Genomic DNA, 25,796 nt, shown 5'->3' with positions numbered 1-25,796 from the left:
TACAAAATAATAATATTTTTTAATTAAATAAAAGTATGATTACGGATGAATTAGTGGTAGGACACTAACACATTATCCACTTATGAAATTCAAATTCAATTTCGGTTTGAAGTGTGTTTCGTGTCCTAAGGAAAGAAAACCCACTTTTCCAACATCCTTTATGATCCTGTTGTTTGACAATTTCTGCGCTAGGCATTTGTATTATATTCCATTTGCCATTTTCCAACTCTGTATTCTATTTCTCACCCAATTTTAAAAAACAAAAAAAGAGAAGCAGAGAGAATAAAGCTTTACCCATAATGCGCCGTCGCCGACCGCCTTTGCCGTACAGCCTCTCTCCTCAGCTCCTCCGCCGCGAACAGAATTATCCGACGATTCAGCTGATTTCGAGTTCCGAATTGGAAAATTTTGATTCGTATGTGTAAAACGAAAATGGCAGCGAACGCTTCCGAACCCACACGGACGCGTCCGAGGAGGGACTCGGCCCCGCCCAGTCGGCCGCCGCGAACTCGGGCCGCCGTTCGCCGTTTGCCGTTCTCCGTGTTCGCCGTTTGCCTTGGTCTCTCCGTTTCCGCCTTGCGAGTCTCCGTCTCCACCTTGCGAGCCTCTGCTCGTCGTGTTCGCTTGCTCTCTCTGTTCGTTTGCTCTCTTTGTTCGCCGTGTCCGCCGTTCGGTCTCCCTGACTCAACCGTGTTCGCTTCACGTTTGGTCTTCCTCGCCCGTGCTTCTCACTCTCCACCGTTCGGTCTCTCCAACTCTCAACCTCTCTCAGGTTCCATTTCGATCTCTCTTATCTCCTCTCAGGTATTCGATTTCGATTTTTCTGTCGAACTAGTTGCTTCCTCTGTTTTCGATTTTCGAGGCTTCTACGGATATGAAATTCGCAACCTTTGTGTAGGTTTGTGATTGTAGGTGGAGGCAATGCTGCAGGTTACGCTGCTAACACTTTCGTCGAACATGGAATGGCTGATGGTAGGCTCTGCATTGTGACCAAAGAGGTGATTGAATCGAGTGTTCTAAAGATCAATCCTTTTTTTGTGGGTTGCTTAAGACTTTAATCGAGTGTTCTCAAGATCGATTTGTTTGTGGGTTGCTTAAAAGTTTAATCTGTTGTGATCATTGGATTTTTTTGGGTTTGTTTGTGTTTAGGCTTATGCACCTTATGAGAGACCAGCTTTGACGAAAGGCTTACTTGTTTCCCCCGGAAAAGAAGTCTGCTCGTTTACCAGTAAGCAGCTTAATCTTCACACTCTGATATGTTTTTGTAGTCTATTATGTCATATGATCGATTCTCTGGTTGATATGGTTGTTAATGACTGGGATACATGATTCATGATATGGTTGTTCATAACACAAGTGGGTTTCTTTTTTCGTAATAGTTTTGATAGGGAGGCATATGGTATGGGTTATGTTTAGAGATTGCTTATTATCTCATGGTTTGTCTTTGGTTATAGTTTCATTTGTAATGCTTCTGGCATTTAGTGTATATGACTATATGGTTTTCCTTCAGTATCTTAGATCTTCGTGTTTCGTTTTGCTTATATAGAGTGGCTGTTGATCAGGAGGAAGGAACTCGAGGGGTCCTTTCTCACACACTTCATAAATCGGTATGTGCTCTTGCTTTTCGGAATGTTACTCCCAAGGATTTAGTTTTGGTTTAGTAGTGAATTATTTAGATTTTCTGAAAATATGGACTGGTTTAGCGGTGAAACATATGATGATACTTATTCTATAATATGTGTTCCTCACAATCGGATTTGTGTTCTTATCAGAAGAAAACTGCCACCTGTAAGAAGGAAGCTATTGTAATTTTAATCTCTTAACTTGGGAGGTTGGCTTCTCAATGGCGAGATATAAAATGCAGGGAGTCGGCGAAGAAAGGTATCTCTCTATTTCTGAATTGGGTTCTCTCAGATTCTGTACAAAATCTCATGTTTGGTAATGTCTGTGATAGAAAATTGGTATTGCTTGTTATATTATGCTATAACTCTAGTTGTGTGTTTTTTTATGTATTCAAGTGCAAAGGAGAAGAAGCGAAAAGCAGAACTTGAAGATAGCGGCAGTGACGGTTGTCTGAGCGTTAAGAAGACGAAGAAGAGGAAAAAGAAAACACACAAGGTTGAGATTGGCGATGAAGTTTGTGGGATGGATGAAACTGCTACTGGTGATGAAGGTTTGGTGGAAGCGGATGTTGAGAATAAACCAGGGCGACTGGATGGAACATGTATTGAAAAAGACGTGAAGTCAACAGAGGACAGCAGCAAGAAGAAGAAAAGGGGCAAGAATAAAACCAGAGAGGATAGTAGCATGAGAAAGAAGAAGAAGAAGAAAGACAAGAAGAAAGTAAGTGATATCGAGGCAAGTGAGAGCTCCAAGAAAGACAAGACAAGTGAAGCAGATCAAAGGGATGACACGCCTGTGGAAAGCACTGATGGTTGTAGTGGTGTTACCAGCAGGAAGAAGAGAGAGAAAAAGCGGAATAGCGATTTGGGAGCTGACCAAAGCTTAGAGAATTCCGACAAGGAGAGGAAAAAGAAACGCAAGAGGAAACATAATGACGAGTCAGGGGCTGAAAATAACACCTTGGAAACTGAGAGGAGCGCAAAGAAGAAAAAGAAGAAAAAGCAGGAGCAAACTAAGAACGCAGAGCCTGAAACTCCGTCATCAAGTAAAAGCGCCAAAAGGGTGACATTTTCTGATCAAGTGGATATGTTTCCATTATCTGACGGCGGAGTGTCTGAGGATGAATTCAAAGAAGATGAAGGAAATGTTGAGTTGATGATGGGCAAACGGTTCTCAAAAGAAGAAGACGAGTTGGTTAAGGCAGCTGTTCAAGAATACATAGATAACCATGGGTTAGCAGAAGAAGGTTTAAACATGGTTATGAAATGCAAGTCAATCCCAAAAGTTAAAAACTGTTGGAAAGAAATAGCAGCTGCATTACCTTGGAGGACACGGTCAAGCGTATATTACCGAGCTCATATCCTGTTTGAAGGAGATCCCAAGAGATCATGGACTCCGGAACAGTTGGAACTCGTCAAAAACTTTGCAGAGAAACATGGGTCGGACTGGAAAACGCTCGCTGAAGTAATGGGAAAACACAGGTGGCACGTGAAAGACGCATGGAGGAGAATCAAATTCCCGAACATGAACAAAATCCGATGGTCTCGAGAGGAATACCAAACCCTGTTTGATCTGGTGAACATGGATCTCAGGACAAAAGCACTACAGGAGAAGAACTCGAAACACGGGATGCTTCGGGACAATATCCCGTGGACGGCGATAAGCGAGCAGCTTGGAACTAGGACGCATTCGAATTGCTGTATAAAATGGTACAGGCAACTTACATCTCCAATGGTGACGAGTTGGTTAAGGCAGCTGTTCAAGAATACATAGATAACCATGGGTTAGCAGAAGAAGGTTTAAACATGGTTATGAAATGCAAGTCAATCCCAAAAGTTAAAAACTGTTGGAAAGAAATAGCAGCTGCATTACCTTGGAGGACACGGTCAAGCGTATATTACCGAGCTGGAGCGCAAAGAAGAAAAAGAAGAAAAAGCAGGAGCAAACTAAGAACGCAGAGCCTGAAACTCCGTCATCAAGTAAAAGCGCCAAAAGGGTGACATTTTCTGATCAAGTGGATATGTTTCCATTATCTGACGGCGGAGTGTCTGAGGATGAATTCAAAGAAGCGTTTCTTTTTCCTCTCCTTGTCGGAATTCTCTAAGCTTTGGTCAGCTCCCAAATCGCTATTCCGCTTTTTCTCTCTTCTTCCTGCTGGTAACACCACTACAACCATCAGTGCTTTCCACAGGCGTGTCATCCCTTTGATCTGCTTCACTTGTCTTGTCTTTCTTGGAGCTCTCACTTGCCTCGATATCACTTACTTTCTTCTTGTCTTTCTTCTTCTTCTTCTTTCTCATGCTACTATCCTCTCTGGTGCGCAAAGAAGAAAAAGAAGAAAAAGCAGGAGCAAACTAAGAACGCAGAGCCTGAAACTCCGTCATCAAGTAAAAGCGCCAAAAGGGTGACATTTTCTGATCAAGTGGATATGTTTCCATTATCTGACGGCGGAGTGTCTGAGGATGAATTCAAAGAAGATGAAGGAAATGTTGAGTTGATGATGGGCAAACGGTTCTCAAAAGAAGAAGACGAGTTGGTTAAGGCAGCTGTTCAAGAATACATAGATAACCATGGGTTAGCAGAAGAAGGTTTAAACATGGTTATGAAATGCAAGTCAATCCCAAAAGTTAAAAACTGTTGGAAAGAAATAGCAGCTGCATTACCTTGGAGGACACGGTCAAGCGTATATTACCGAGCTCATATCCTGTTTGAAGGAGATCCCAAGAGATCATGGACTCCGGAACAGTTGGAACTCGTCAAAAACTTTGCGGAGAAACATGGGTCGGACTGGAAAACGCTCGCTGAAGTAATGGGAAAACACAGGTGGCACGTGAAAGACGCATGGAGGAGAATCAAATTCCCGAACATGAACAAAATCCGATGGTCTCGAGAGGAAATAGACTACAAAAACATATCAGAGTGTGAAGATTAAGCTGCTTACTGGTAAACGAGCAGACTTCTTTTCCGGGGGAAACAAGTAAGCCTTTCGTCAAAGCTGGTCTCTCATAAGGTGCATAAGCCTAAACACAAACAAACCCAAAAAAATCCAATGATCACAACAGATTAAACTTTTAAGCAACCCACAAACAAATCGATCTTGAGAACACTCGATTAAAGTCTTAAGCAACCCACAAAAAAAGGATTGATCTTTAGAACACTCGATTCAATCACCTCTTTGGTCACAATGCAGAGCCTACCATCAGCCATTCCATGTTCGACGAAAGTGTTAGCAGCGTAACCTGCAGCATTGCCTCCACCTACAATCACAAACCTACACAAAGGTTGCGAATTTCATATCCGTAGAAGCCTCGAAAATCGAAAACAGAGGAAGCAACTAGTTCGACAGAAAAATCGAAATCGAATACCTGAGAGGAGATAAGAGAGATCGAAATGGAACCTGAGAGAGGTTGAGAGTTGGAGAGACCGAACGGTGGAGAGTGAGAAGCACGGGCGAGGAAGACCAAACGTGAAGCGAACACGGTTGAGTCAGGGAGACCGAACGGCGGACACGGCGAACAAAGAGAGCAAACGAACAGAGAGAGCAATCGGCAGAAGGAAAATCAACGTCCGCCGTGTTCGCCGTTCGCCGTTTGCCGTTCTCCGTGTTCGCCGTTTGCCTTGGTCTCTCCGTTTCCGCCTTGCGAGTCTCCGTCCGAACACGGCGGACGTTGATTTTCCTTCTGCCGAAGAGGAGGCTGCGTTAGCTACTTAGTAAATTAGGGTTAGGGTATTTTTGTAAGCGCATTAAAAATCAAGGGCATTGTTGTAATTTTATAATTTACGTACCCGTAAGATAACCGTGATGAAATTCTCGAACTCGAACCGAACCCGAAACTCAGGTGGATGGGTATCTTGGTACATGGACATTTCAATACGGTTTATCGAAAATCGAATGGTACCAAATCAGAAAATACGATATTTCTTTTTAAACCTAATTATCTAAAATTTTTTAATCGTATTTTTTTTAAACTGAATTTTCAAAACCCAAGCAAATTTTAAAAAAATCAGAAAAATCAAATTATTTTTAAAAATATCTAAATTTTTCTTAATAAAAATCGAAATCGAATCAAATCAAAACCGAATCGAAAAAAATATTATACTATAAAAACTAAAGAATCAAATTGAATCATTTTTAAACCGAATATCGGAAGGACGAACCCGTGATAGGAACATCTAGACAATAAACTATACATTTGAATTATTAACAGATCGATTATTTCGTTATTATTTTAATGCCACGTGGGAGCTAAATTTATTCTTTTAAAACTACATATATTTCTAGAGTGGGGGTTTTAACCCTAATAACCCACTTGGGTAAAACCCTAATAACCCACTTGGGTCGCAGTAATTTCAGGTACACCACCTAGAAAAAAAAAATTTCAATTTTAATCCACTTTTCGATTGAAAAAGTCCAAAATACCCTTTTCGTTTTATTTTTTGTGACCTTTTTGCGACTAACATATCACTGATATATAATTAAAATAAGACGGATAATTTTTTTTGCCACCTTTTTGTAACTATATTTAGAATTAATTACGAAGTCGTAATAATGAAGTTGTTTTCGAACGGATAAATATCGTGATTCATTAGGGGTAATTTGGTCTTTTTATGGAGAAAAAAATGTGTTATGTTTTTGTTCGTGTATAGGTGAAATAGATGCCCACAAGTGTGTCATTTGAGTGATTTTCCCTCTAGGGTGTTCGAGTATAAGTCATCATCATGCCGGAGACATGCGAACGGCAATGGCCAGCGCTGGAGAGAATCGATCGATATTTTCGAGAGTTCGCGGGAGAAGACGATCAGCCGAAAGCGTTGTTCGTCGCCTGCTGTTGTTGTTGTTCTTCCTGCTTTTTCCGACGCCGGAGACCGACGCCGGAGGGATTCGATCATCGTTTCTCCGAGTTCTCCGGAGTAGACGGTCGGCCGAAGGTATACAATGTTTTCGGTTTTCCTTTTTTCTGTTTGGTTTCCGGTAAAGTGACTAGAAAATCTAGATTCCGCGAGGAGAAAGTTTCTGTTTCTCTCTGTCGATGGAGTAGTTGATTTCGTCATCTGGTGACGCCTTCTTCATTTCAGATGCTGGAAAATTGCGAATTGCATTTTGAATAAGTACATGGTATTTCATGAATTCATTGACTCTGCTGTTGAACAATTTCTATAAGCTCGTGTCGTTCATGTTGATTCGTTTCTGGTTGGATGCTGGGAAAGCGAACAGTGTTCGTGTATGTGTTCATTCGCTTGATTTGCAGTTTAGCGACTCTTCTCCGCGTTTGATATTTCTCTGAGAATCTCCAAGTTTGCAAGAGTTTTGTCATTTGTTTCGTCCCTGTGACTGTTTAAAGCGATTTATGTTTGATTCTTTTGGATGATGGAAAGAGGATGAAAGCTTTAAATCTCCCTATAAACATTATGCGTATCAGGTTCGACTCTGATACCAGAATTATTTTCTCATCTTGTTATGTGTGCATTTCGGCTTGTTTTGTTGATTTGGATTACATAGTAATACTGGGTATGTTTGGATTCTTTTTGATGAAATGTTTTGAACATTTTCAGTTCCATTGGAGGTAACACATTCGAAGCCTGTCAAAAATCCTTTGTATCAGGATGTTATTCCATCGACAGAGGTCATATTCTACTAAAGATTTTTAATCCATAACGTAGATTGGTGATTCTAATTTTTCTCTTCTACTCATTTTCGTGCTTTGTCTTGTTTTTGTTACCAAGCAGACAATAGAGTCTTCTCCAAGAGCAAATATAACTAACTTGAAGGAGCTTCTTAAGGAAGAACATTTACATTTAAGAACTGAGGTAATATACTATATATATATTATACGATCTATGCAAAGGCTTTGGATTTTAGTTTTTCGGGAAAATTAGATGCTAAAGGTGCGTTGTATTGGAGAAGTAATATCAAATCACCTTCCAAGGCGATTCTTCTAGTGGATTCGAAACTATTCAAGTTCTATGTTCTCGATATTCCGGGAAGATTCTTTGCTCAATTGTGTCTATGTTTCACCACTTATTACCATTTTAAAAGGTAATGCTAATGCATTTTCTGTTGTATAGGCTTCAGAGCAAGGCATATTGCCATTGCTTATCTTAAGTCTGAAGGAGACCACTGCAGAAAGAAGGCCTTCTGTTGTATTCATGCACGGCACAAACGCAAACAAAGAATGGCTGCGCCCATGGCTGGAAGTAAAAGAGTGGAAGCTTTCTTTAAAGCTGATTTCACCCTTAAATCATTGAAGGCGAGAAATTCTTATGCGACAGACTTTCGCTTGTTTTTAGGCTTATGCTTCTCGGGGATACATAGCAATCGGTCTGGACTCCCGCTATCACGGGGAGCGTGCTAGGAACAAGACGGCTTATAGCGATGTATATATGAAACGTTCTAAATCATTCAGCATTATAACGATTTAGTAGCTTCGACGATTTGGCTTTGCTCTTGTGATATTGAGTGAGAATGAAGAGCTGATTCTCCATAGGGTCTGACATGGGTTTGTGCAAGTTGAATGCAGGCTCTCATATCATCGTGGAAAAACGGCGATACAATGCCCTTTATCTTCGATACGGTAACATTCCCATCCATTTAGACACCTTTGCGGGATCGCTTAATAATTCCTTTCGGTATCTTTCAGTTTATAGTACCGTCTCACTTGAACGGATTCAGGTATGGGATTTGATCAAACTAGCTGACTATCTAACCCAGAGGGAAGATATAGATACTAAAAGGATAGGAATCACCGGTATATCTTTAGGAGGTTAGTCACAGAATGCAACCACAAAAAAAAAAAAAAACCCAAGAACAGTAGTTATGGTTTCGTACCTTTTTAACTCGTGTTTGGTGAAGAAAATGCAGGAATGCATGCTTGGTTTGGGGCTTTTGCTGATACCCGCTATTCCGTTACTGTCCCGTTGATCGGTGTCCAGGTGAGAAATCTATTCATTTATCAATAAGTTCCTTCCATAAACGCATTGACCGTTGGAAGATGGCTTAGCTTTGACTGTGATCGATTTTCCAATTATGATGAAATTGTGTTGTAGGGATTTAGATGGGCAATAGACAATGACATGTGGGAGGGAAGAGTCGACAGTCTAAGGCCTCTATTCGAAGGTACGTTTAGGAGAGGCTTTTAGAATATGGGGTTGCTCACGTATCTCCATTTTCAGAACGAAAAAAAAAAGTATAAATAAAAAATTAAAAAAGGAAAGAGCAGATTCATGTCGACGCTAAGCCTTCGTGGGACTTTTATTTTTGATTTTGTGTTTTTCCCCCTTTTTTTTTCGAAAGAGTTTGGGTACAGGAGCTATCATATGTTATAACAATTAGTAAAATTTAAAAGTTAATGTGATTCATTTGCCACCCGAGTGGTATCAGAAGCAAGGATCGATATGGGGAAGGATCAAATCGACAGGGAAGTGGTCGAAAAGGTAAGTGCCTCCGCCTCCGGCTAAAGTTGAACATGGGTCAGGTCTTAAAAACTTTTTTAATATTGGAATCCGAACCCAAACATGAGTTTTGGATATACCCCAAAAAAAAAAAAAATAGATACTCTTCGAGATGAATATCTTATTTTTGTATAATTTTATCTAGTGTTGGTCCATTTATTTAATAACCGAATAATTAAATTGAAACAAACCGAATAACACGTAACCATAACCGAACTAAATTCGATATAATAATCAATTAGTTATGATTTCTCCAGAAAAAAACCCAAACTTGAGCTGAACCTAATAACAAAAACAACCAAAAATTTATTTCAAACATATTAATAGAAATTGAAATCGAATAGAATAGAATTCAATATAAAAATTGAACTATTATAATTTTTATAAAAACGAAATGATCACCCCTAATTTTGCCCCGATCTCTTTATCCCGATAGAGACTTTTTTTTTCTCCTGCATATATATATATATATATATATGAATGTGGAAAGCATTGCAATTCTGACGAGGTAAAAGGAAACAGGTGTGGGATAGAATAGCGCCGGGACTGGCCTCCTATTTCGACTCTCCCTACTCGTTGCCAATGATCGCCCCACGTCCTCTTTATGTCATCAACGGTACACACCCCCCGCCCAAACACCATTTTGAACTGATTTCAATCACTAACCTTTCACATATCATACGTTTCCTAAAAAAATTCCGAAAATTTTTTATTAGGCAAAGAAGATCCTCGCTGCCCAATCGGAGGGCTCAAATCACCCATCAGGAGGACAAAACACGCCTATAGAGCCACTTTTTCTCCTCACAATTTCAAGGTAACAACACACTCCCCACAGTCTCCCTCGCTCTTTTGAACCTGAACCCCACAGTGCTAAATTTCCTTAAATAACTAAAGAGAATCAGAACCCCAAATCGAATCCCACTCCAACAATTCGCACAAGTCTTGATTTTTTTTAATACATAAAATGTATAAACGTTTCAGGTAACCATATCCATATGGAAGATAAAGAACATTAGAAAACATAACTCTTTAGTCTTGATGATTTATTATATTACCATAAAAGAAAACCCTCTTTAATTCCGTGCGAGTGAAACGCAGTTCAAAGCAGAACCTGGAGTTGCGCACAAAGTGACAAAGCTTATGATCAGAGAGGCAAGCCATTGGTTCGACAAGTTCCTCTAAGACAAGGGGTGTCCCTCTCAAACCACCATATAACAAAAAAACCCCTCCCTAGACTGTTTGTTCCAAACCACTTTAGCTTTGTATCCGTAAGTTCACTTTTGTGTAAAGACAACAAACAATTACCCTCGACTCATTTTAATCTCGTTAAATACTCCATCTTCCTAATGGCTTCGCCTCTATTCAATCTCCCATTTTGCTTTCCTTTTGTATCTGCTAAATTAAATCCGATTTCGTTTGTCAATCCGAGAATCCAATGCAATTCACGCACACACACACCAGTTAAATTGTGTCTGTGATCTAAACAAATTCTTTGATTTGATTTTTTTTTTCTCCCGCAATGTGAAATGGTAAAAGACCGACGATACGACTAGTGTGGTTTACATGTCTCTTCTTCTTAAGGTAAGGAGCGGCCACGAATTTGGAGAGAAGAGGGGACTTACCTTTGATGAGAGCTGTAGTGCTTTGGTAACACATCCAATGCTGTCTTTTCCGAGGGTACATTTTTTTCATCCCATGTTGGGAATGGCGGCGAGCCTTGTGTACATGCGTGCCATTGAATGGAATCCTCTCATATCGCCTGACCGTATAAGATTTCCTGCCCAAAATTTTCCCAACCATCACTCACAAATGGGCATTTGACTCATTACCACAGAACAGTTCTTGCAAAAGATGGGCAAAACCGAGAAAGAAGATGAGAGGGATTCTACTACCGGAATCACAGTTGAGAGGGCTATCGGCTTCTGGATGTGCCATCAAAGCTATTATAGCTCTACAGACTGACTGAAGCGTCCATGCGGGACTCCATGCATTCTTCAAGATATCCAGGCATATTTCTCCAGTCTAGGAGAAAAATCAAAACAAACATCTTATTTTTTTACATCACACTGGATTTTTAATGTAAAAATCCTTGATTAATTCGAGAAGAACATGGATTCATGGAGGTGATAAACCTCAAGTTCTATTAACATACATGAGTCTACCAAACAAATAAAGTGGATCAGCTAGGGGCTCATTTGGCAGCACTAACTATTTCTGATTCGTGTTTTGTTTAAAGTTTCTGCTATTTTCATGTTTTCTATCTTCATGTAATATTTATTCGCTGGAAGAGACGACCCCGGTAAGAGAATTGCTCGAAAGTTTAGGGCCAGGAGATATAAGAGTCAGGTTTCCAATTTCAGTCCCAACGTTTCTCACTTGTGAATAAATTTCATATTGAAACGATTTCATACCTTGAAATGCACGTTTGGATGGAATATTTTGGTCAAGAACCGCACTTGAGGAGGTTGCAGGGGGTATTGTTCAGGAACAGCAAATGCAAGCTGGAACACCCCACCCTCATAAGGAGTCTCTGATGGTCCCTGTTTTCCGAGACAACAACAAAGATATGAATCTGATTTTACAGACAAGATGTCAGCAATTACGCTGTTGTTTTCAGAGATGTAGTTTGTGTACCTTAACGAATGCAGTCCATTTGAATATGTTGGAATCATCACACACCAATTGAATGTCCGGGTCAGCGACTCTCTCTCGCTGGACCTCTTTGTATTCCTTCAAGAGTCTTGCCCGGGATGCCTGCATATAGAGTTAAATTATATAACACATGCTAGAGCAAACACTAGTGTGGATCGAAATTAACCCGAGAAAATATGCACTCTCCCTCAGCGAACTGGGATTCTGGAACAAGACTTTATAACAATATACAGCACCACATACATATCATTTGACCAGTTTTCAGGAAAGTTCCACGAGAAACTGACAATAGAAACAGGCAAGTGAACTGTAAACAGCTAACCTGCATATCGAGAATGCTGCTAGCAAGCCACGGGTATACCAAGGAGAAAGCTGGAGAATGGCAAAAATCATATAGTAAGATATCGACATGTAGATCAATTACACAAGCAGCCCGCATGGCTAGCGGAATCAGCCGTTGATGAACAACAAAAACAAAAGAATTGAACCAAGAGACGAAAAGCAGATATTCAACTCCACACTTATATATACGCTAATAATAACAATAATTTCATACAGAGAGACTTCTTATTCTCTAAAGTAACGTCATGTAGCCGAAATCCATGAATTCTGAAATTTCATCAATCTCATAAATGCATTTCGATAGAACTCCAAAATCTTTCATTTTCTTTCTATTCGTTAATAGGACGATGAATTCTCCCAATTCTATCTTCAACTTTTGACAACAACAACAACAACAACAGCTACCACTACCAAAGACCTAATTCCCGTAGCCAGACCCAGACATACCAAACATTGATAGTGCTTGTTTCCAGAGATTATTACAAAAAAAAAAACGCAAAATTAACCAAACCACAAAGCCAAGAACCAACACAAGCCGATGTGCAACGATTAAAACGGACCGAGACAAAAGCGTGATGAAATTTTCTCAGCTTAATCGTAATCGTATCTTTTCCTTGTCAATCACAAGATTCTTCAATTTTTCTGAGTAACCAAGCAGATCGCAGCGAAAAACTTACAGATCGAACAAAAAATACAGAGAATCGCAAGACCAGAAGAAGATCAACAGCTCAATCTCATCTACAGAAGCAAAAACTAACCTGCAGAAGAAGAGCGACGAGCGAGAGAGAGAAGGGATGATGGTTTTTGTGCTTTTTATGTTAATTGGATTTGGATTGGATTGAAAAATTCTTTAAAAAAAATTAAATTAAAATTCTAAAGGGAATATAATTCCTAGCCGTTGATAACAATATCAACGGTGGAGAACAGTATCGCATGACGTCATCTTAGTTCAGCGGAAGGCGTGATCAGTAGACAAGGAGCCAAAACATTTGTAGCAGCTGCCCCGCATTATCACCAACCTTACGTTTTCACTCCATATTTATAAAAATATCTAAAAACAGTCTCATTTTTACGTTATTTATCAAAATAACCCACAATTAGAACGAGATATGCTTCGAAATCGAACATTTTATACCAATATATGTTTGTATAAAACAGTAGATAACATGTTTGTGGGTATATAATGTCACCAGTGTGTGTATACACACACATATATATATGAAAAATAGCGCATAAATAGTTAAAATGTGAAGAAAGCAGCTTATTGGAAGCCCAAACTAAAGAATAGAGGAGGACGAACTAAAGGAAAGAAGAAAGAAGAATAGCGAGGCAGTTCACCAAGAGTAATACTACTTTGGGTTTTCAATATACGCTATGTGATATCAAATATTCGTATCTTACCGAGCGAATCTGATCGAACATATATATATAGAAGAAAATCTGGATATCCGATCTGTGGTCATCGTTAATTAGGATCGAGTTTCACATGCTACCGGCTCTTCCAGGACCCGTTTTCTTGAACTTGGAAATATCAACCAGATCTCCGAATAGCTTATCTTGAGGTTTATTAGGGTTAGGCTTCATCGGAGGAAAGTTAAGATCGGAGGAAGAGGAAACCTGGTACGGATTGGAACTGTTGTTGCTGTTGTTGACGTTTTCCTCAAGGGACATTCCGTACATTTGCTGCTCCATGAGATACTGCTGAGGCTGACTATAGCCGACCATCTGGTTTTGGTACATGGCATTGTGGTTATAGTTCATCTGGGGGCTGTAGTAACCATTGTAGGAGGGGTTGTGGAAGGGTGACATGTGGCAGCCTGCCATTGGCTGGATGAACGTCCCGGGAAAGGGGTTTGCGGCAGTCGGTGACTGAGGAGGGCCTTGAGGATATCCGACAGGTTGAGTGTGAGTGACCACCACCTGAGTTACTTGCATTGGTTGATGATGATGATGAGGACTAGAGCTCGGTGACTGAGCTTCCCATGGCGGCGGAGGTAGTGCCAGAACGATGTTCTGTCCACCTATCCAAGGATTCCCACAGATCAAAATGTTAAGAGAAAAAGAACTCGACGAGAGTATCTTACTGATAAATGTCTATCGAGTTTCTTTTACTGTGATCCTAAAGGTTAAGAAAATCTTGAACGCATTGATAAGAAGTAGATAAATACCGTAGTCAGGGGATGAGGGTCGGCCAAAGCCAGATGGCGAAGCTTGCTGACCATAGACCGGAGAAGTTGGCTGCGGGTGCTGAGCCGAAAGCTGGAGATTCCAGACAGGACCAGACCCTTGTGTGTAAACCTGCTGCTCGTAGTGGAAAGGTCCCGGGTTCGGACCAAATCCATTTGAATACTGTTGCTGTGGACTAAACGGATGTTGCATCGGGTGTGTGGCAGGATTGGCAGTTGGAGAAGCAACAGAATTATCCGATAGCATATCGATCAAGACGAGGGAATTTTCCGGGGTGGCTACTGGACTGTTGGGTTGTGGAGCTCCAACGGGAACGAGAGCCAGCGAGTTGTCTGCATTTGGGGAGCCGAAATCGTCGCCGCTGAGAAGATCTATCTTGGGATTTGGAGCTGATATCGATGTCAGACCATTTGCTGTAGGAGATGCAGGCAGAGGAGCTCCGGTTTCAGCCCTAGTAGAGAAGTGAAAATCTTGAATGTAATATATATATGTCATAGATGAAAGGAAGCTGAACTATTATAAACTCATACCGGTTTCAGAGTTTTTTAAAAGCTATCTTGTGATGTAAGACATCAACCCGTATAAACGGAAAATACGTATTTTGTTAAACTTATCATGGGAGAATGCACATCAACAGCCTCAAAAAACCATCAACTAATAGTATTTACTTGATCATAACACAATTAATATGTGGTAATTAGTGGTTGAATTATAGAATGATTTGTAACAATTTGAGATGAAATGAAATTTACCCGTGTTGGCTGGTGTCTCCAGTATCAATAAGAGGACCATTGACCTCTACAGGCTCTGTGGTGGCTTTAACAGGTTCAGTCTTGGGAGTTTTTTCGGTTGGACCAGTTCCTGAAGCAATTGCTTCATGCTTGGCAAGTAGACGCTGTAGTTCATCGTTTAGGGCCAGACCCTGGCAGAGCAAGGACTCATCTCTGGAAGGATGTGCCAAAGTGGTTAATATAAATTAAATTTTCTTACAGATTCATACAAAAAAGATTGATGGGATTATAGTCATTCTGTACAGATGAAAAAAAAATGCGAAGAGGGCTTACGAAGTAGAATTAACAAGGTGTACAACTCTGTGCTTATACGTGCGGCATTGACTAACAAGATCTATGACAACCTCCTGCTTAAGTCCCTGCAAAATCGAGATTTTAAAATCATTAACCCCGCAAATCGTATCGTTACGGATGGTACACAACCATGATTTCCATAATACTGATTTCACAGATGATTTGTGTTGTACCTCTTTGTTGCCCGGGTCGATCGCACTCAACATTTCAGCTAAGACATCCATAATGCCCCTTGCATTCTGGATTTCTGTCAAACTTCAAAAATATTTCACCAAGAAAGGAGAGAGAATTAACAACTGAATGGAAAATAGAATCGCATATTGAAGTAATGGATCATCTAAAGTGCCAACTCTGTGCTTATCAACGGTAAGCCTATTAGTACTGATCTTTTTGCACCAAGTCGTTATATCATATTTTTGTGCAGAGATCTTCTATGAGAATTGTCTTTAATCTCTTCTCACCATACCACTTACAGACCAATAGGGAGATTTGTACCTCAAGGTCGGAAACTCTGACTCAGCTGGTGTTTCAGAAGTCTCTTGTTCTGCTCCAGGATTCCGAGAAGTTCGAGGGTATGGTGCTAGAGGCCCGAACTGTCCGGGAGTGATCGAGGTTTGAGGTCTTTGAGCTCTCGGCGGAAATATAAATCCAGCACGCTGAAAATGATAATTTTTTCAATTAAAAAAAAACACAAGTATATAATCAGCTACCATCCAGTATGAAATTGCATGAGGAAGGAGAAAGACTGTTGTCCACCCACAGAATGTTGATCCAACAAAAGAAAAGAGGCATGCTGAACATCCATAATTGACATACCAACAATTCCTGGTATGCTGCATAATATTGAGGATGTCTCCCTTGAGGACCCGAAAAAGCCTCTTGCCAAGTACTTATAAGAATCAATATCTTCTCCTTTACTTGGCTGTCAGGCTACCAGGGGAACAAGAGACAGTGTGTCACGAAAAGGGTTATGAAACGATAAGACCAACAACAATCCCTTTACAGGAAACCCTAACCTTCTTTTTGACCATCTTCACCATCTTTTGAAGTACATCCTTCTCGGCTACGTGCATATGGATGATATCCCCGCAGTTGTTTATCATTGTCTCCAGCAACTAAAGTAACATCGGCAGTCGTAAGATGTAAACAAGTTTAAGTGTTCCGTGGAACAGGAAAAAACAAACAAACAAACGAACAAACAGGAAATGGCTAGATTTCTTGTGTAAATACGAACAAAAGATCATGAGTACTTACTGTGAGGGCCAGAATTTGAACTTTGGAACTCCTACTACCAAGCCTTTTCTTTATGCCACTCACAACATCTTTCGTTTGCCTACACACAATGCCATACAAAATTTAGCATTACAGCTAAATGTTAGAGAATCAATAAAACAGTGGAACGCCAAAATGTTCCAAAAACCGACCAAAATCCAATCATGAAATCCATAAGCAATCATAAAATTTTTGTGTAACTATATAAGTAGACAGCCACATATTTGATTTTATTGAAAAAACCTGTTACCCTAGCATGAGAAAACGTATCACCCAAGTAAGCTTTCTGCTACACCAACACAGCTACTACTATATCGACTTCAGACTTTTGACACTGCGCAAAACAAGCAGGACAACAGAATCTAAAAACAAAAACACAATGCAAAAAAAAAAAACATATGTATCAAAATTCTCCATGATTACATTGCATTTTATAGTCTCATTTCATCCACAAAATCTGATATACAAAGAATTTTTTTCAAAAACCTTGAGAGACAGAATTTCAGTCCAAATTCGCAATCAGCAGAAGAAAGACAGACGGAAACAGAGAGCTGATCGGAAAAAAAAAATTAAAAAGCCGGAGAGACTGCTTACCCAGGTTCGTGATTGAGAGTGTCGCAAATCTCGAGGTTCATCGCCCAATCAGGCCCGATCAACATATCGCTTGTGGCTCTATCAACCATAGGATTCACCATCCTTTCCCCAAAACCAAAACCACCTTCTCGTAGGAGATCAATCCAAAGCTACGGAGATAGCGATGGCGACGGAGGTTTTCCGTGCCGGAGAATTTCCCGGCGACAGATGATTCTCTCTCTCTCTCTCTCACCAACGGAAATTCGGATTCTCACTTGCCAGAAATGCAGAAATTGGGAGTGGTGTTCTTCGCAGAGAGGAGCGAACTTTTTGCCCGTATTTTGTTTTTTTTTTTTCAGAAATGGAAAAGAAATAATGTGGTGGTGCCATGTGTCAGTACGTTGCTACATCTACTGCACTTTCTCGTAGGCCGTTACGCCGTTCGAAATTCTCATCCAACCAACGGTAAAGTCGGGGTTTTTGACTAATCACCTCATAAAACTGAGACGCCGTACCTTGGTCCTCCGTTCCCAATATTTTCAAAATAACCCTACACTTTTCTTTCTATTATATAGATCACCCAATACTTATTTTTCTTTCAAAATGGCCCCCTTTTCCTCGTAGGAACAAGGCTAAGCTAATAAATTCGATTTTTTTGCGCATTTATTTTACTTATTTTTGTATTGTTTATTTATTTTTCTCAGTAATTTAATTCCCAACGACAAAAATCTTAACAAAATCAGCGTCTAAAAAGAACTAAAATTGCGTTTTCTATTAAAAGTTAAGAATTTAATTACAAAAAAAAAAAAAGACATTTGAATCCAGTCAAGCACAAGCCAGTATATACATATACGTATATACATACTCGAGTACACATAAGAAACCTACAATGAGACATACAACGCAAACACAAGGAATAAAACATTCTATAAATCCCCAGTAGACAGAAGAGTGTTTTGCTTAGTAAGGAACAGGAACACGAACTGAAGGGGGAGCACATCTCATGTCTTCAAGCAGGAGATGAAGCAGTTCCTTCGTTATGGGACCTTCCTTGCCTGCATTCACAAACGATGATGATGCAGGAAAGTTCAAGATTCTTGTAATCGAGATTGAAATGATCTGAGAGATGGAATCAGATTCTTGAGAAGGAATATTGGTATTTGATGCTATAATGATCAAAAGCCTAAAGCCCTTTTTCACTGATCTGATTCTAAATAGATCAATTTTATAGAACATGTAAAGAGATCTTACCATCGCCGATGATTTGTTCATCCCACTGAATCACGGGTCGGATTAGAACTCCGCTTCCAAGAAGCATCATCTCGTCTGCTTTCATTCCATCTTCCACCGTTATATCGCATACTTTCGCATCTCTCAACTTCCCCCCGTTCACAAGCCGTTCAGCAAGTGTCAAAGCCCGCTTAGCTGTACAACCGCTCAGGATTTTATCAAACCGTGGCATTATAAGCTCCTTACAACCACCGTCATTAACAACAAATGCCACGTTCATGTTTGGACCTTCGGCTACAAACCCTTCATTGTCCAGCCAAATGCCTGCGTAAGCGCCCTTGGCCTCGGCCTCCATTTGGGACAGCACATTTGGGAGGTAGTTAACGCTTTTCATTGTGGCGAACTCCGAGGGTTTTATGGGAACCGAAGAGGTCACCACCTTGACTCCTGTCGGATTAATGTTGGTGTCTTTCTTGATCACGATGGCATAAAGAGCTGTTCTTGGACACTGGGATGGAGATAAGAGGAAATCCCCAGGTCCAGCCGAAAGCCAGTATCTTAGAGACCCGTCTCTACACCCAGAAACACTCACTGTTTGGATGAGGATTCTTCTAATAGTCTCCCGATCAAACGGAAGATCGATCTTGGCCATGGACGCTGATCTTAAAATACGTTCAAGATGCTGATCCAATTCATAGAGGAATCTGCGGTATCACAAAAACAAAGTGTAAGCTCTATAAACGACCCGTTGTTCAAACTCGAAATTTCCAAGTAAAATATCACTGACCCATCAAATATAATAGCGGTATCGAAGACCCCATGACCCCTGTGAACCATATGGTCATCCAGTGGAAGAACCATAGCTTCTGGATCAGTCGTTATTCCGCCAACAATACTCGAATACATAGCCAAGAACGGTCTTCCGCCATTCAGGTTTTCTCTGGCTTGTTTTAGCCTCTCAAGAACCTACGAAAACAAGAAAAAAGACTGTCTTTACCAGTAATAATCAACATAGACAAATGCATATGTTGTCCAAGAAACAGCTCAGAAGCATGCATATAAAGCTCCAAGTCTTGTGGCCCCTTCTTTATATTTTACATGAGATTCACCGAAAAGAGATGTCTAAGAGCATATCAAGCTTCGAACATAGGTGTTGTTACTAGAACTACCTCAGAGCTTGACAGAACAGGAATGTCCGATGGTTGCGAGCTCGAATCTGCCCAGAAGAATCAAAACTCAGAGCAATCAGATCCTCCAAAGCCAATGGTCAGTTCTTACGAGTGGTTTTAGATCCCAATAAGAGCACAAATATTCAAAAAACTACGAAGATCCGAGAATTCGCCAGAAAGATTTACAGTGACTAACACCGTGAACGATTGGCTATTCCAAATTTCGCCCAAAGAAACCATTGATCAATCGAAGAAGAAAATCATGACGAAGCGAGAGATCGGTACTCTTACCCGTCCGATCAGTACACATAGCGATCCTTCTTCCTCTGGGGAAGCCGCGAGAAATTCCAGATTCATGTACTGGAGAAAATCGAATATGAGAACGAAGAAAGAGAGGACTCCGTGTTAAATCCGCGAGCTCTGGTGAAGAATGAGGGTTTCGAGCGATGGGTTTGGGGAAACAAGCGGCGAGAGAAACCATTGGAGAGGAATTCTACTGCGTGATCGGGAATTTGCTTCGGGTGTAGAGTTTTATTGCGTTTTATTTTCCCGGAAAATGAGGAAAATATTTTCCCACCAAAATTACGAGAAATTAAACTGATTCCGCATCCAAATAATTCGTAGATCCCTCGTTACTAAAGTTAAATCCGACGAAAAACCTTACCTAAAAAAACAAAAATAAATAAATAAATAAAAAATACGTATACATATATTGATACATACACATATATATACACGTAAATATGTCTACGCATATACATATATATGTATATAGATATAGATATATACATATACATACGTACATATATATGGAATTCCCCCAAAATCATATATATAACAGTAGAGTTTGTGCAAGGAGGGATGGACACGTGTCCATTTTTTTCCTTCAAAAGTAAATTAATGTTGGAGTTAATGTAGATGGATTCATAGATGAAGCAAACGTGTTCAGTTTTGAATTAGAAAAAAAAAACATGGGACTCCAAAGATATAAATGTTGTCAATGGAAAGAGGTCAAAATAAATGAAGAAAAAAAGATTGAGCGGGCTAAATATTAATTGGTACATAACATATTTCCAAGATAGATTTTTTTATTTATAATAATGTAATAAAATATTTAATGTAGAATATTAGATTTGATTCATTATCTCAACATATAACAATTTTAATCCAAACTATTTATTCCAAAATAGTTAAAAATTAATGACAAGAGTGAATATAGAGATATTAGAATACGTAATTTATTGATTATTTTTATTGATTATCATATATATATATATATATATAAGTATCGTGTCTTTTTTTTAAAAAAAAAAATCTGTCTATATATTTTTTAAATGATTTCTATTGTAATAATTAATTAAGGTCAAGATTAATAAAGTAAATTTAACGTCCCCGAGACCACATAAGTAAAATAAGAGATATTTATGTATATAATAATTAGATTCAATTAACTTTAATATTTTATAAATGTAAATTAAAAGTTTTTATATTTTTTTGTATGCATAATTAATGCATACATTAATCTACACCTATCCATGTTTACTATATAATAATTAGATTTTATGTTCTCTCACACATGTTTTCTCGATCTATGATTTGTATTTGTATTTCGTATCTTTGACAAAGTTAACGAAAAATCTGAATCTATGGCGATTTGATGACGATGACGGTAGTGGCGGCAAAGGAGAGATCTCGAGGTTGTAGTTCAGTCCGTCGATTTTACTATGCTGAACATATATATCTTATCTCAATCCATTTTTATGGCTTAAATTTTGTGCTATGTTGTTTGGCTTCTGATTCTATGGAGTAGTGTTTGGAATTTGCTTTGTATAGGTTCATGTAATTCATGAGTGGGCGCTGCTTGGTTTCGGGAAAAAACTCTCAAATTGTCGTCGTTGGAATGCATGCGTTTATTGCCTTATATAAATAATGCATATATGCATCGGGATGTCATCATATGAATCCGTTATGTAGTTATTATTTGAAATTGATATATAAAATTGGACCGGAAGGGCAAGAGTTTCATGCGAAACTTTGAACCGGATTTCTAAACCGGAGTTTCTTTCTGGTGGGTTTGTTCTTAAAATACGAGAAGTAGAAGAAACCCAATTATAAACCGAAATCATTTTTTTATTTAATCATATTAAATAAAACTGTAACTACATTGTTATTATGATTTTTTTAATAAAATACATTATCGATCTTTCATTATCCACAAATCATGAAAAATAAAATATACAAATAATTAAATATGTACAATATATTTGAAAAAAATAATTAAATATGGTGATAGAATAATCTTTTCATTGGTCTAAAAACTACTTAGGCACTTAGATTCATTTATGTATGGTCGGATTTATAGTGTTTTATTTCTCAAATATTATTTATCATTCGAAATACCTCTTTTTCAATCATTTTTGTCATTTATGAAATAAAAAATCTGTATTTGATATCTTATCTTCAATTTATAATTTTTTATATGTTTCATATATCAAAATTAGGTATGGTAACATTAATAGAAACCAATCAAATCGATATAAAATATAATATTTATAGTTTTATGTTGTGATATTGTTAGGTTATTTTTGTATATAAATTTTATGAATCTAAAGGAGCTAACATGCATCTCTTTCCATTTATTTGTTGTCCTATCATAAATACATTATTAATGCATTGTTATATATAATAATTTATCCTTTAAAAGTATAGGATGAAAATTTTAATCTGAAATATATAATTTAGTCAATAAACACCATAAATGATGAGAACAATATTAAATATTAACAAAAAATTTAAATGATATGCAGTTAATATAAATGTAGTCATAAAACATGTTCAAGGAAATTTTGAAGTTTATATATACATACCCTATGAACTTTAGCTCATCAAATTACACAGTATAAAAATGATGTTAAAAATGTCTAAAAATGTTATATTAATACAAGGGAAAAAATGATTGCATGTATTTCGAATCTGATATATAATATTTTTATATTTAAACTGAAATTTTATATATTCAATGTTACATAATATTTTTCAAATCTACAAAAATCCAAAATTATTATATAATTTAGACCCACATTAGTCATTGATATTGTTTGTTTTCTTTTTGATGATTTTAACCATGGTCATTCGGTGGTGAAGACTGTGGAAGGATTTTCGTGTTGGTCGAGTTTAAATTGGTCTCCATTCAATATGGCGAACTGATGGTGAAGAAGAGTGAAGATAGCGCTGTGAAAAAAGAAGACGAAACATTTTAAGTTTGATGATTAAATTAACTTTCTAAAGAGTGATGTCAACCATTTTTATTGTTTATGTTTGACACAATATATTTTTTGGAATAGTTATAGTTATATACTAATCATGTTTACCATATATTTATATTTCTATGATAATAAAATTATATATATATATATATATATATATATATTTACAGTGTACATGAGTTATTATCGATAAAATGATTAAAATATATAGCGGGTTAATACCTATGTTATTTCAATAGAATTGTATATTATAACCTACACAAATATAAACATATAAGTTGTTCATAACCACTTTTAAAAAAAATACATCATCCTGTTATTTAGATATTTAAAAAAATTTCAATTTGATTCAGGTTGATCCGAAAGGCTAATATTTTTTTCCAAAAAAAAAATAATTGAAAAAAAGCGCATTGGTCTGGCCCGATCCAATTCTAAAATTTATAGAGACAGGAACACGTTTGGTTATTTAAGCCCAAAAAAAATCGGGATGGTTCGATTCCAAAATCTTCGGGTCAAGAACGCGTTTGAGTCGGTCTGATTGACACCCTAACTATAATCCAAAAAAAATATGAACACATAAATTATTCATAATACATTTTCAAAAAACAAAATGCATTATCGTGTTATCTCAACACTTAAAAAAATATCATTTTGATTTAAAAATATGAATTAAAAATTCAAAAAAATATATTATATTTTAATTTTAAACTAAAATAAAAATATTTAAGGTCCATATATATTTTTAGTCATGTGGGATAGTATCTTTGCTATTCTAATTGAATTGCACATTGTAATCCACTAAGATATAAACACATAATTCTTCACAATCCGTTTTGAAAAAAAAAATATTATTCCATTATTCATACAGTTTAAGAAAAATCTAATTTTGATATAAAAATATAAATTATTAATTCAAAAAATATATATTATATTTTTTTTAAATAATAATAAAATTCTTTAAATTTAGTTTATATTTTTAGTTCGCGCGATGCGCGGGATATTTTCTAGTACATTAAAAAAGAAAAGAGGAGCCAGATTATTTGTTTGGGCTTACTGTATCGTATTGAGCCCATTTTAGCCCATTTAGAGATTCTATTTCCGACCAGGAATATATTTAAACCCGACCTGGTAACCCCAGCATCGCTCTGCTTGGCATTCCCTGGGGGGCCTAAACCCTAATTCTCCTGCAGAAGAGAGAGTAACCATGGTTTACAATTACGATACGATGATTCTCCGGCGAACTACGACGAGACTCACCGACTTGGCGCTGCTTCCAGTCAGGTTGACGTCTACGACCCGAAATTCGCGACAGATTCCATGAAATCGTTCGGTGTTCACATGTAAGCCTAAAATATAAAAGATTGCAAATCTACCAACTGAGAACAATGATGGTTGTAGTGCTGATACCAGCGGGATGGGAGCTGACCAAAACACAGAGAATTCCAACGAGGGGATGAAAAAGAAACGCAAGAAGAAACACGATGCAAGGAAGAAAAAGCAGGAGGAAACCAAGAATGCGGAGCATGAAATTCCGACATCAAGTAAAAGTGTCAAAAAGGTGAAATTCTCTGATCAAGTGGACGTTTTTCCTTTATCTGACGACGGAGTTTCTGAGGACGAAGAGAATGTTGAGTTGGTGAGGGGAAAACGGTTCTCAAAGGAGGAAGACGAGTTAGTCAAAGCGGTTGTTCTACGGTACATAGATAAACATGGCTTAGGAGAAGAAGGCTTAAACATGGTTATGAAATGCAGGTCATTCCCAGAAGTCAAAAACTGTTGGAAAGAAATTGGAGCTGCATTACCTTGGAGGACACAATTAAGCGTATATCGGCGGGCTCATATCCTGTTTGAAAGAGATTCAGAGAGGTCATGGACTCCAGAACAATTGGAACTCCTCAAAAACTTTGTAGAGACTCACGGGTCACACTGGAAAACACTTGCTGAAGCAATGGGCAAACACAGGGCGCAAGTTAGAGAAGCATGGAAGAGAATAAAATTCCCAAAGATGAACGGAGCCCGATGGTCTAGCGAGGAGTACCAAACCCTGTTTGATCTGGTGAACATCGATCTGAGAACAAAAGCACTGCAGGAGAAGAAATCAAAACATGGGATGCTTCGGGACAATATCCCATGGACAGCGATAAGCGAGCAGCTTGGAACAAGGTACCATTCGAGTTGCTGTCGTAAATGGTACAACCAACTTACATCTCCGATGGTTGCAGAGGGAATATGGGATAATTCGGATGATTACCGTCTCTTGGACGAGCTCACGGAACTTGACGCTGCTTGTATGGAAGACGTTGATTGGGATGACCTCTTGGAGAACCGATCAGGCGAGCTATGCAGAAAGAGATGGGACCAAATGGTTCGACACATCGGTGTGCCTGGGACCAAATCATTTTCCGACCAAGTTGAGATTTTGGTTGGTTGAGGATAGAGAAGCGTTCGATAACAGGCTGTATGATGATGGCAAAGATGGTGATAAAGGTTGTTGATTTCAAGTTAAAAGAAGCATAAATCTTGTAAAAGAGTAAATCCCGAGAGATTGATTTATTGACACTATTAAGTTGATGAACCCACCACTGGTAAGGGATCTCTCAACATATTTTAGATCTACCGTTCCGATTATTAGTCACAACATTGTGTGTGTGTGTATATATATATATCACAGGACATTGATTTCTGTTGGAATAGAAGGAGATATTCTTGCAATATCTGTCTGTCCGTACCGTTCTTGTACTTGTTCTTTGATTTCTTTCCTTTGTTTCTAGTAACTTGCCGTTTGAATTGTCCTCTATAAGTAGCTGTTCACAGCGTTTTTGTTTGTGACACGAACCCATTTTATTTTCCATTCTCTTCTCATTTCCACTTTCATTCTCTCAACTTCCTTCTCATTCCAGAGCATATTTGAAATATCATAAAAATCTACATCTACATCGTGCGTATTT

The 25,796-nt window shown here is 38.3% G+C and overlaps 5 protein-coding genes and 1 long non-coding RNA gene across 6 annotated transcripts; 2 read left to right on the top strand and 4 right to left on the bottom strand.

Annotated features, from left to right (window-relative positions):
* Window positions 1-517: 517 nt before the first annotated feature.
* On the top strand, window positions 518-25,562 carry LOC104815151 (RNA polymerase I termination factor-like). The gene is made up of 9 exons (XM_019202691.1): window positions 518-804; window positions 899-998; window positions 1,150-1,228; window positions 1,547-1,607; window positions 1,773-1,881; window positions 2,019-2,823; window positions 3,375-3,519; window positions 4,311-4,519; window positions 24,884-25,562. The coding sequence occupies exons 5-9, from the start codon at window positions 1,844-1,846 to the stop codon at window positions 25,277-25,279; spliced, it is 1,593 nt and encodes a 530-aa protein (XP_019058236.1). The 5' UTR covers window positions 518-804; window positions 899-998; window positions 1,150-1,228; window positions 1,547-1,607; window positions 1,773-1,843; the 3' UTR covers window positions 25,280-25,562.
* LOC109116737 lies at window positions 4,565-5,166 on the bottom strand. Its single transcript, XR_002024251.1, has 3 exons — window positions 5,021-5,166; window positions 4,795-4,894; window positions 4,565-4,643 (listed from the first exon to the last, which is right to left on the bottom strand). It is a non-coding gene; the product is annotated as an uncharacterized LOC109116737 (long non-coding RNA).
* On the top strand, window positions 6,317-10,723 carry LOC104815055. Its single transcript, XM_010543349.1, has 13 exons — window positions 6,317-6,552; window positions 7,177-7,247; window positions 7,351-7,431; window positions 7,690-7,818; window positions 7,912-7,998; window positions 8,142-8,195; window positions 8,294-8,384; window positions 8,483-8,553; window positions 8,668-8,737; window positions 9,002-9,054; window positions 9,595-9,688; window positions 9,789-9,886; window positions 10,171-10,723. The coding sequence occupies exons 1-13, from the start codon at window positions 6,354-6,356 to the stop codon at window positions 10,252-10,254; spliced, it is 1,182 nt and encodes a 393-aa protein (XP_010541651.1). The 5' UTR covers window positions 6,317-6,353; the 3' UTR covers window positions 10,255-10,723.
* Window positions 9,968-11,832, bottom strand: LOC104815056 (protein PEROXIN-4). The gene is made up of 5 exons (XM_010543351.1): window positions 11,707-11,832; window positions 11,484-11,612; window positions 10,965-11,094; window positions 10,695-10,849; window positions 9,968-10,183 (listed from the first exon to the last, which is right to left on the bottom strand). Exons 1-4 carry the CDS (start codon window positions 11,830-11,832, stop codon window positions 10,761-10,763), a joined length of 474 nt encoding a protein of 157 aa, XP_010541653.1. The 3' UTR covers window positions 9,968-10,183; window positions 10,695-10,760.
* On the bottom strand, window positions 12,043-17,518 carry LOC104815057 (TOM1-like protein 2). Its single transcript, XM_010543352.1, has 11 exons — window positions 17,205-17,518; window positions 16,593-16,671; window positions 16,355-16,453; window positions 16,155-16,268; window positions 15,834-15,994; window positions 15,512-15,593; window positions 15,318-15,403; window positions 15,006-15,197; window positions 14,235-14,704; window positions 12,825-14,087; window positions 12,043-12,096 (listed from the first exon to the last, which is right to left on the bottom strand). The coding sequence occupies exons 1-10, from the start codon at window positions 17,303-17,305 to the stop codon at window positions 13,549-13,551; spliced, it is 1,923 nt and encodes a 640-aa protein (XP_010541654.1). The 5' UTR covers window positions 17,306-17,518; the 3' UTR covers window positions 12,043-12,096; window positions 12,825-13,548.
* Window positions 17,931-20,100, bottom strand: LOC104815058 (D-amino-acid transaminase, chloroplastic). Its single transcript, XM_010543353.1, has 5 exons — window positions 19,874-20,100; window positions 19,583-19,629; window positions 19,201-19,379; window positions 18,435-19,117; window positions 17,931-18,238 (listed from the first exon to the last, which is right to left on the bottom strand). The coding sequence occupies exons 1-5, from the start codon at window positions 20,061-20,063 to the stop codon at window positions 18,144-18,146; spliced, it is 1,194 nt and encodes a 397-aa protein (XP_010541655.1). The 5' UTR covers window positions 20,064-20,100; the 3' UTR covers window positions 17,931-18,143.
* Window positions 25,563-25,796: the final 234 nt, after the last annotated feature.

This window comes from Tarenaya hassleriana, unplaced genomic scaffold, assembly GCF_000463585.1.
Source record: "Tarenaya hassleriana unplaced genomic scaffold, ASM46358v1 Cleome22, whole genome shotgun sequence".
NCBI classification, from domain to species: domain Eukaryota; kingdom Viridiplantae; phylum Streptophyta; class Magnoliopsida; order Brassicales; family Cleomaceae; genus Tarenaya; species Tarenaya hassleriana.
The sequence above is the reverse complement of the archived record's forward strand: the minus strand, read 5'-3'. Positions and strand labels throughout refer to the sequence as shown.

Bases quoted from the DNA above. Each gene is read 5' to 3' on its own strand.
- LOC104815151 (XM_019202691.1), top strand. From the start codon at position 1,844: ATGGCGAGATATAAAATGCAGGGAGTCGGCGAAGAAAG. The intron at 2,824-3,374 runs GCAGCTGTTCAA...GAGTTGGTTAAG, and splicing joins AAGAAGACGAGTTGGTTAAG to GCAGCTGTTCAAGAATACAT. The intron at 4,520-24,883 runs ATAGACTACAAA...TCTAGCGAGGAG, and splicing joins TCCGATGGTCTCGAGAGGAA to TACCAAACCCTGTTTGATCT.
- LOC104815055 (XM_010543349.1), top strand. From the start codon at position 6,354: ATGCGAACGGCAATGGCCAGCGCTGGAGAGAATCGATCGATATTTTCG. The intron at 8,738-9,001 runs GTACGTTTAGGA...GAGTGGTATCAG, and splicing joins TCTAAGGCCTCTATTCGAAG to AAGCAAGGATCGATATGGGG. The intron at 9,055-9,594 runs GTAAGTGCCTCC...AAAAGGAAACAG, and splicing joins ACAGGGAAGTGGTCGAAAAG to GTGTGGGATAGAATAGCGCC.
- LOC104815056 (XM_010543351.1), bottom strand. From the start codon at position 11,832: ATGCAGGCATCCCGGGCAAGACTCTTGAAGGAATACAAAGAGGTCCAG. The intron at 11,095-11,483 runs GTATGAAATCGT...TTTTTCTCCTAG, and splicing joins ATCCAAACGTGCATTTCAAG to ACTGGAGAAATATGCCTGGA. The intron at 10,850-10,964 runs GTAGTAGAATCC...AATTTTGGGCAG, and splicing joins CCCTCTCAACTGTGATTCCG to GAAATCTTATACGGTCAGGC.
- LOC104815057 (XM_010543352.1), bottom strand. From the start codon at position 17,305: ATGGTGAATCCTATGGTTGATAGAGCCACAAGCGATATGTTGATCGGG. The intron at 16,454-16,592 runs GTAAGTACTCAT...ATGTTACTTTAG, and splicing joins TTCAAATTCTGGCCCTCACA to TTGCTGGAGACAATGATAAA. The intron at 14,088-14,234 runs GTATTTATCTAC...ATCCTTGGATAG, and splicing joins ACCCTCATCCCCTGACTACG to GTGGACAGAACATCGTTCTG.
- LOC104815058 (XM_010543353.1), bottom strand. From the start codon at position 20,063: ATGGTTTCTCTCGCCGCTTGTTTCCCCAAACCCATCGCTCGAAACCCT. The intron at 19,630-19,873 runs GTAAGAGTACCG...TCTTCTGGGCAG, and splicing joins TATGTGTACTGATCGGACGG to ATTCGAGCTCGCAACCATCG. The intron at 18,239-18,434 runs GTAAGATCTCTT...TTGTGAATGCAG, and splicing joins TGAACAAATCATCGGCGATG to GCAAGGAAGGTCCCATAACG.